Here is a 10,315-nt window from a genome sequence, read left to right as displayed (position 1 = left end):
CCTCAAGAAAATTTTTGCCCAGGGTCCAATCAATATTAAAGATGGCCCTGACTCCTCCTCAACAAACTCCACCCCCTTTGGCTTCCAGGATTTTGTTCTTTTATGGTTCTTCTCCTACCCATCTCAGTGCACTTTCAGTGTCACATACAAAACCATCTCATCCGCTCCTCTTTCTGTTAGGGTACCCCAAGGCTCCATCCCTGGGTTCCTCCTATTCTCTATCTGAACCTCTTCCCTAGGCCAGTTGATAACCTCCCATGGCTTCCAATGCCACCTCTTTGCTGATGACACTCAGATCTATCTCTCCACTCCTCAACATACCCCCTCAATCTCCTCGTGTATCGCAAACTTACTGAATGACATATCAGTATGGATGTCACACTACTTCGTCCAACTCATTCTTTCTAAAACTGAGCTTGTCATATTTCCTCCTCCCAGATCCCCTCCCCATGACTTTCCCATTAAGATCAAAAGCACAACCATTGGTCCCTCCTCACACGCCAAGGTGTACATCCTAGACCCTGGCCTCTCCTTCAGTCCTCACATTCAATCACTGACTACATCTTATATAGTTACATAGTTAGTGAGGTTTAAAAAAGACATCAGTCCATCCAGTTCAACTCATAATATGTGTGTGTGTGTTTGCTGTTAACTGTACATTGTATACCCCTGTATGTTGTGGTCCTTAAGGTGCCCATCTAATATTTTTTTAAACTATCGATGCTCCCTGCTGATACCACTGCTTGTGGAAGAGAATTTCACATCCTTACCACTCTGACAGTAAAGAACCCCTTACGTAGTTTAACCTCCCTGGCGGTATGATTGTTTCCAATTTTAGGTGCTGAAAGCGGTACAATTATTTTTCATGTAATTCTTAAGGACGAGCAGCTCAAACCAACTATTTACATATGATTGTTTTTTACTGTGCGTTCTTCTTTATAACATCTTGAGTATGATAAAGTTTGAAAAACAAAATCATAAATTATAATATAATAAATAACTATAAATAAGTTAAAGTATATATATACATACATATATACGTATACATATATTATATATATATATATATATATATATATATATTACAGTAAAACTGCAGGCAAGGGCAATGGGTGGCAAACCAATTTATTTTATTTAGTAATGTAATCCAATAGCATTACAATATATAAGTGGGTTTGTGTGTTTTACTTTTCAAATTTGCAGCTGGTTCCACCCCCCGCGACGTGACGCTCGCAGAGAACAGAAGCCAGGGCATAGAGCATCAGGCGGAAGATCTGGCCACCGTAAGCTGCAGGAATACATTGCGGGATCACGGGGACAAGGTAAGTAACCTCTTACTCAGGATCCAGCGAAGCTCCCTGGCAGTACCCCGAGTGTGGCTCGGGGTTACCGCTAATGGCACTGAAATTCCACCCCGAGCCACACCGTTTTTCTTCTAGTTTTAGTGAGTGGCCACGTGTCTTATTGAATTCCCTTACCCTGAAAAGTTTGTTTCTTATGCTAGGGTCACCAGTACAGTATTTGTACATTGATATCATATCCCCTCTCAAGTGTCTCTTCTCCAGAGAGAATAAGTTCAGTGCTTGTAGTCTTTCCTCATAGCTGATATCCTCCATTCCCCTAATTATCTTTGTTACCCTTCTCTGGACTCTCTCCAGTTCCAGCACATCCTTTCTGAGGACCGGTGCCCAGAAATGGACGGCATATTCCAGATGTGGCCGGACCAGAGTCTTGTAGAGTGGGAGAATAATCTCTTTATTTCTGGAGTGAATCCCCTTTTTTATACATCCCAGTATTCTGTTGGCTTTGCTTGCAGCGGCTTGGCATTGCACGCCACTGCCAAGCCTGTTGTCCACTAGGACCCCCAGGTCCTTTTCCATCTTAGATTCACCCAGAGCTTCCCCCCTAGCGAGTAACTTGCGTTCGTGTTTCTGACGCCCAAGTGCATTACCTTACATTTTTCAACATTAAACTTTATCTGCCATGTAGTTGCCCACCCCATTATTTTGTTCAGGTCTGCTTGTAAGGTTACCACCTCCTGCATGGAAGTTATTGCCATGCTTAGCTTTGTATCATCCACAAATACCGAGATTGTGCTGGATAGCCCATCCTCTAGGTCGTTTATGACTAAATTAAAGAGGATTGGTCCCAGGACAGATCCTTGGGGGACCCCACTTTCCACACCTGCCAAACCGAGTACTCCCCATTTATCACCACCCTCTGGACCCGTCCCTGGAGCCAGTTCTCTATCCAGACACTCACCCTATGACCCGTCCCTGGAGCCAGTTCTCTATCCAGATACTCACCCTATGGTCCATACCTATATACCTTAGTTTGTACAGTATGCGTTTGCGGGGAACTGTGTCAAATGCCTTTGCAAAGTCCATATACACCACATCTACAGGCCTTCCTTTATCTATTGGTAATGATTAAGCACACAGTCAGTGTGTGAAACGCCTCTACCTTGTCACGATTGTCATATTTGGATGTCCAGTCAATAAATCTGGATTTTGACTCAACCTGGAGTGCTGCCAATTCCTTTTCCTTTATCAAGTTTTCACGGAGGCAAGCCCGGGCATGCACCGGTGTGAGTCATCAGGCAATTACACCACCTTGAGCAGTGAGTTCTTGTCTTTTCCTTCCTTTATCTAGATGGCAACTCACTTCATCATAGAAAGTTGAGTACTGTCCGTGATACTTTTTTTATTTGCACTAAGATACAATTTTTCAGGACAAGCTTTCGGGGTATGTCCCCTTCTTCAAGGTCCAAGCAGAAAGCAGAAAGTTGATAGATTGGTCTGGAAAGAACGATATTTCATGAATCCATGCTGATTACTACTAATAATCCGGTTTTTATTACTATAGTCTTGTATATAATCCCTTAACATCCCCTCCAAAATTTTGCAGACTACTGATGTTAGGCTAACCGGCCTATAATTCCCCGGGATACATCTCTGCCCTTTTTTAAATATTGGTACCACATTGGCTTTTTTACAATTAGCTGGCACCATACCCATCTGTAAACTATCCTTAAAGATCAAGAACAATGGTCTGGGTATCTTTAAGAACCCTCGGGTGCAAGCCATCCAGTCCCGGTGATTTATTTATGTTAACCATGGGGGGGCTTCCTGAGGTGTATTATTTATTTTAACATTACAAGATGGGTTAGTGTAACCCTCCAATTCTTTCGTGAAAACTGAATCTCTGTCCAGATTCCCTTCATCGTCTTTTAAGGGGCCAATGTGTTCTGGTCTGGCTTTCCTACTATTTATAAACTTAAAGAATTTCTTGGGTTTTTTTTTACTCTCTTCCGCTATATGTCTCTCGTGTTCTATTTTAGCCGCCTTGATTTCGCCTTTACATTTCTTATTGCACTCTTTGTAATGTTGGAATGCTGGCAATGACCCCTCAGCCTTGTATTTTTTGAAGGCCTTTTCTTTAGTTTTAATATGCATTTTTATGTTGGGGTTTAGCCACCCAGGGTTTATTTTTGCTCTTTTAAATGTATTCCTTTTTGGGATGCACTGGCCAATCCCTTTATTTAGTATATTCTTGAAGCACTCCCATTTTTCTTCCGTGTTCTTTGTTCCCAGGGTTCTATCCCATTTGATAAAAGCGCAGTTTAGGGAAGTTAGCTCTTTTGAAATTCAATGTCCTTATATTACTCTTGTGTTTCCTACTTCTATTTCCTACTTCTATGATTTATACTGAAACTGATTGACCTATGGTCACTGTTTCCTAAGTTGCCCTGTATTTCTATATCCGTGATATGGTCAATATTGTTGGTAATCAGTAGGTCAAGTACCGCATTGTTTCTTGTCAGTGCATTCACCATCTGACCCATAAAATTGTCCTGCAAAACATTAAAGGAACAACCGAGCCTTAGACGAATGCGCGGTTACTTCTGCCCAGTCTATATCTTGATAATTAAAGTCCCCCATTATAATGACATTTCCCATCCTTGCTGCCATTCCAAGCTGTGATAGGAGGTCCGCCTCCCCCTCCTCCCTCTGGTTTGGGGGCCTATAGCATACGCCCAATATTACTTTCCCCATAGTACCTTCCCTTATAAGTTCTACTCATAGGGATTCTACCTCCTCCTTAGCTCCATTTGTGATGTCGTCCCTCATATTTACCTGAACACTGTTCTTAATATACAGACATACCCCTCCCACTTTTCTACCTTTTCTATCCCTGTGATATAGGGAATACCCCTGAATGGTCACCAGCCAGTCATGAGAGCTGTCAAACCAAGTCTCTGAAATTCCCACAAAATCGAAATCCACCTCATACATCTTGCCGCCTTACCCTTTTGCAGCATTTCCAGAATTCGCCCCTTCCTGACTAATGTCACTACAAAACAAATTATTCACTCATTGATTATTTCTCACCTCGACTACTGCAACTCTATCCTCAATGGCCTACCCTTACATAGGCTATCCCCCATCAGTCTATTATGAATGCTGTTGCTAGACTAATACACCTTATTAACCGATCCGTGACTGCTGCTCCTCTCTGCCAATCCATTCACCAAGTCTATTGCTGGAGAGAAAAGAGCAATGAGACTAAACCCTTTCCATTCATGTGGCAGTATGGATTAAACAGGACTCCTGTTTCCACAAGCAACCCATTGAGGCAAGTGAGAGTTGTCCTTATCCATTGCAAATAGTTACAGTTGGAGTATCTCACTATTCCCTTCTCCCATCCAAGTTCCAAAATAAATACTAAAAACCAATACCCCTGGACTGTTTACTGTGACGAGCCATCGGGAGTAAGGAGGTATATAAGTACTGTTCCTTAGTGACTGGGTGCTGGTAATCAGAGGAGGCCTGAGAAGTCATCTTACACCAGGCCCTATAGGGACAGTGCTACATTTATATACATGTATAATAATAGGACTTTAGTTCTCCTAGAAAGGATTTATTTATTTTTTTATGTTGCCCTAAAAGACAAATAAAAAGGACCCTTTCCCCACACAAATTATACAGAATTTGCTCATAACTATACAAATCCATATAAAAAATTGACTGAGCTCCACTTTAGGACCCAAAATATTGAGTTCAGTTGCACAAAACCAGAAATGTTTTGACCAGTCTGGTGTGGAGGAACTCGAGGGGGCCCGCTTGGTGCCCTGATCTTTAAAATCTTTGGGTAGAATTGGAATACCATAGGTACCAGCATTTTACTTTTATAAGTCTGTAAAACAGAGCCCAATCTGGAGGGAGTAGCAGCACAAGGAGCCATTCAAGTGTGACACAGTACAAGGTACATGCTGACAGGAGGAGAGAGGAGGGTGACAGAGTGTTTATGAGTGCACTGCTTGCTTCTCCTTTCACTGGCCAGGCACAGGCTGGGATGGGGAGGAAAGCTCGAAGTGAAATTGAAGCTGCAAAAGAAAAAGATCCGGTGCCTTTCCATATTAGACAGGGCTGCGCTGTGTGGTGGAAATGTATAAATCTCAGGATTAGTAGGACAGAAATAAAACTCCTTTTAGCAGGTACAGTGGGGATCGAAAGTTTGAGCACCCCAGGTAAAAATGTGTATTAATGTGCATAAAGAAGCCAAGGAAAGATGGAAAAATCTCCAAAAGGCATCAAATTACAGATTAGACATTCTTATAATATGTCAACAAAAGTTAGATTTTATTTCCATCATTTACACTTTCAAAATAACAGAAAACAAAAAAATGGTGTCTGCAAAAGTTTGGGCACCCTGCAGAGTTAATATCTTGTACTGCCCCCTTTGGCAAGTATCACAGCTTGTAAACGCTTTTTGTAGCCAGCCAAGAGTCTTTCAATTCTTATTTGAGGTATCTTTGCCCATTCTTCCTTACAAAAGTCTTCCAGTTCTTTGAGATTTCTGGGCTGTCTGTCACGCATTGCTCTTTTAAGGTCTATCCATAGATTTTCAATTATGTTGAGGTCAGGAGATTGTGAAGGCCATGGCAAAACCTTCAGTTTACGCCTCTTGATGTAATCCCCCGTGGATTTCGAGGTGTGTTTAGGATCATTATCCATTTGTAGAAGCCATCCTCTCTTTAACTTCAGCTTTTTCACAGATGGCATCCAAAATGTACTGAATTTTATTGAATCCATTTTTCCTTCTACTCGTGAGATGTTCCCTGTGCCACTGGCTGCAATACAAACCCCAAAGCATGATTGATCCACCCCCATGCTTAACAGTTGGACAGAGGTTCTTTTCATTAAATTCTGTGCCCCTTCTTCTCCAAACGTACCTTTGCTCATTCCGGCCAAAAAGTTCAATTTTAACCTCATCGGTCCACAGAACTTGTTTCCAAAATGCATCAAGCTTGTCTATATGTTCATTTGCAAAGTTCAAACGCTGATTTTGTGGTAAGGACGTAGAAGAGGTTTTCTTCTGATGACTCTTCCATGAAGACCATATTTGTACAAGTATCTCTTTATAGTGGAATAGTGTACCACAACTCCAGTGTCTGCCAGATCTTTCTGGAGGGATCGTGCAGTCAAACGTGGGTTTTGCATTGTTTTTCTCACAATCCTGCGAGCTGTTCTGTCTGATATTTTTCTTGGTCTTCCAGATCTTGCTTTAACTTCCACTGTTCCTGATGACTGCCATTTCTTAATTACATTCCGAACAGAGGATATTGACATCTGAAAACGTTTTGCTATCTTCTTATAGCCTTCTCCAGCTTTGTGAGCGTCAACTATTTTCAGTTTCAGTTTTCTAGACAACTGCTTAGAAGATCCCATGGTGCTCATTGTTGGGGCAAGGTCAGATGAATCTGGGCATTTAAGACCTTTGAGATTGACATCACCTGGTCTTCCCAGACGATGATTGGGAACAATCCATGTCACTGGCAGGTCTCAGCCTTGCAAAGGGGGCAGTGCATGCTATAAATTCTGCAGGTTGCCCAAAATTTGCAGACACTATTTTTTTGTTTTCTGTAATTTTGAAAGTGTCAATGATGGAAATAAAATCTAACGTTTGTTGACATATTATAAGAATGTCTAATCTGTAATTTGATGCCTTTTGGAGATTTTTCCATCTTTCCTTGGCTTCTTTATGCACATTAATACAAATTTTTACCTGGGGTGCCCAAACTTTCGATCCCCACTGTAAAAACACTTTGATATATGTATTTTATCAGTGTATTTAGCAGTTTGCTGGGGTTCAGCTGTTATGGATGAACTTCTTAATAGCATTCCTGATTTCTTGGTTCCTCAAGGTGTAGATTAGAGGATTGATTAATGGAGTCACCAGGGTGTAGAACAATGAAAGAATCTTGTTCAGGTTTACAGACCCTGGAAAGATAGGTATGGATCCTACTGCTAAGCTTCCATAGTAAAGGTTCACAACGGTCAGGTGGGAGCTACACGTGGAGAAAGCCTTATGCCTTCCAGTGATAGACGGGATCTTCAGGATAGTGTGGAGGATGGAGATGTACGTGGCTACGATAAACATAAATGGACAGGCAACAAAAGGGAAAGAAAAGAGAGAAGTGGCCAGCTGGAGAGCGGGGTTATCCGAACAAGAAAGTTCTACCACAGGTGAAATGTCACAAAAGAAATGATTGATAGTATTTGGGCCACAGAATTCTAAACTATCTAATAAAACATATAGTACAAAAGCTACCATTAGGGCCATTGACCAACAAAAAGTGCTTATTTTTAATTGGTGCTTAAGAGTCATGATACTTGCATAGTGCAGTGGTTTACATATGGCCAAATATCGATCAAAGGACATGGAAGCCAACAGTAAACACTGAGCAACTGCTGGAACTGCTAGTAGATAGAACTGGAAAAAACATCTGGCCACGGATACTTTCCCACCTCCCACCAGTATCAACCACAGCATGTTGGGCACAACGGTACTGGTGAAGATGATTTCGGACAAAGACAGCTGACTGATGAAGATGTACATAGGTGAGTGAAGACTCTGGATGAACACAACCAAGGCAACAACAAAGCCATTGCTGGTTAAGGCCATGATGTGAATGATCAGAAAAATGGTGAAAAGTAGAATTTTAAAGTCATGAAGGTCGCCGAAACCCAGAAGCAGGAATTCTGTGACTGTGTGGTTCCGGTTGGTCATTTTTTGGATGCCATAAATAAGTATCTGATGAAGTACTAGAACCAAAAAAAAAAAAACACAATAAAAAGGTGTATGTTTAGAAAAAGGTAACAAAAGTAACTCCGGGGGGGTTTACTAAAACTGACGCACACAGAATCTAGTTCAGCTGTGCATAGTAACCAATCAGCTTCTAATTTTAGCTTGTTCAATTAGCTTTGACAATAAAACCTGGAAGCATGCACAGCTGCACCGGATTCTGTGTGCACCAGTTTTAGTAAATCTTCCCCCAGGAATTGCAAAATGGCAAGATGTAGATATCCTAAATATACCCAATTCTTTGTTTTGCAAACACAAATAATGCAGTGAAATGGGAGATATGGTCATTACATTTAAATTAGGCAACTCAGGCCTGTTCTGAGTGGAACCTGTCCTGTTAAACCACTGTATGGTCGTGCCCACCATGCTGCAGCTCAGTTTAGGGTCTTGGCAATCTTTTTATAGCCTAGCCCATCTTTATGTAGAGCAACATTTCTTTTTTTTCAGTTCCTCAGAGAGTTCTTTGCCATTAGGTTTCATGTTGAACTTCCAGTGACCAGTATGAGAGAGTGAGAGCGATAACACCAAATTTAACATACCTGCTCCCCATTCACACCTGAGACCTTGTACCACTAATGAGTCACATGACACCGGGGGGGGGGGAGAAAATGGCTAATTGGGCCCAATTTTGACATTTTAACTTAGGGGTGTACTCACTTTTGTTGCCAGGGGTTTAGATATTAATGACTGTGTGTTGAGTTGTTTTGAGAGAACAGCAAATTTACACTGTTATACAAGCTGTACACTCACTACTGTAGCAAAGTGTCATTTCTTCAGTGCTGTCACATGAAAAGATATAATAAAATATTTGCAAAAATGTGAGGGGTGTACTTACTTTTGTGAGATACTGTACACCTTAGTGTGTTTATGCTTCTATCCCCACTGAGCACCTTCCAATTCCTTCCTACCCCTCCCTCTCTAGCCGCCTCTTCTTTCGGGACTCACTGTATTCGTCTGTTGTCTCCCATTTCTATAAGGATTTCAGTGATCTATCGGCCTCCTGGACCGGTGTGAGGCTTTCTTGATGATTTCTCTGCCTGGCTACCCTACTTTCTCCTCTGAAATACTCGCTATCCTGTTTGATAATTTTAACATCCCCGTTAATGTTAACAGCCTGGCTACATCTCAACCTTTCAAACGAACCCTTATCTTTTGATCTAACACAATGGACACAGTACTCCACTCACTCTGATGGTAATACCATTGATCTTGTTTTCTCCCAACTTTGCACTCCTGGTAACCTCACCAACACCTCCTTTCCTCTCTCTGATCACAACCTCATCCCTTTCACAGTGTCCTTGTTTTCAACCGCCCACTGCTCTCCAAGCAGCAAACAATTACCCGCAGAAACCTTCGCCACTTTAAAGTGTTTGTTACCCCGAAATTTCATATTCCTAACATGTGCCTGCTGTGCCATGTACTTGTATGAAAAAGTATCCTGTTCTCTTTGTATTGCGTGCTTTGTGTGAAATCCCTGGTGTCCCTGCCAGTCCTCTTGCTTTCCTACCAAAAACTGACCATACTAAAAAGGAGAACACATCGTGGTCAGTTCTCTAGCTGTGCTGGGAACTCAGCCTGCAGTCCTACAATGATTAGGCTTGTCCTGACACACACCCCCGGTACAGCCATTTACTGGGAATCTCAGTGTACTGCTGCTTCTCCTCCCCCCAGCTCCTATGCAGCTGAGAACAGAGGGAATCTGATCACTTATAAAAAAAAAAAAAAGGGGAATTTTTTTTTATAATGTGTTTTTATATCTAAAATGCATTCATTTCTATATTTAAACAGAATGGGTTGTTTTACAAGGTGATCGTTTACAGACACTTTAATCCTTCTATTCTTTACTCTGCACCCCCATACTTTAAAAGCTTTCACTGGACCCCACCAGCCTGAACAACTTAAAACCCATCTCCTTGCTCCCATTTACCTCTAAACCGTAAAGAGGTTGTAAACCCATACAACTTTTTTTTTTTTTTTTGCAACCTGTAAGAGAAACACATAATGAGCTAGTATGCATCGCATACTAGCTCATTATGAAATACTTACCTTAGAACGAGCCCCCGCCGTGCCGCCCGCTTACCTGTATGGTAGCCTTCCGGGATCGCGGCATCCGGCCACACACACATGTATGTATATATACACATACACATATATAGGTGTGAAAGTA

General features: G+C 41.7%; 1 protein-coding gene across 1 annotated transcript; it reads right to left on the bottom strand.

Annotated features, from left to right (window-relative positions):
- Positions 1-7,152: 7,152 nt before the first annotated feature.
- On the bottom strand, positions 7,153-8,073 carry LOC309552888 (olfactory receptor 11A1-like; the record flags this gene model as incomplete). Its single annotated transcript, XM_082253799.1, has 1 exon — positions 7,153-8,073. The coding sequence occupies one exon, from the start codon at positions 8,071-8,073 to the stop codon at positions 7,153-7,155; it is 921 nt and encodes a 306-aa protein (XP_082109925.1).
- Positions 8,074-10,315: the final 2,242 nt, after the last annotated feature.

This window comes from Pelophylax lessonae (assembly GCF_965119305.1).
Source record: "Pelophylax lessonae genome assembly, chromosome: 4".
Taxonomy (NCBI): domain Eukaryota; kingdom Metazoa; phylum Chordata; class Amphibia; order Anura; family Ranidae; genus Pelophylax; species Pelophylax lessonae.
The sequence above is the reverse complement of the archived record's forward strand: the minus strand, read 5'-3'. Positions and strand labels throughout refer to the sequence as shown.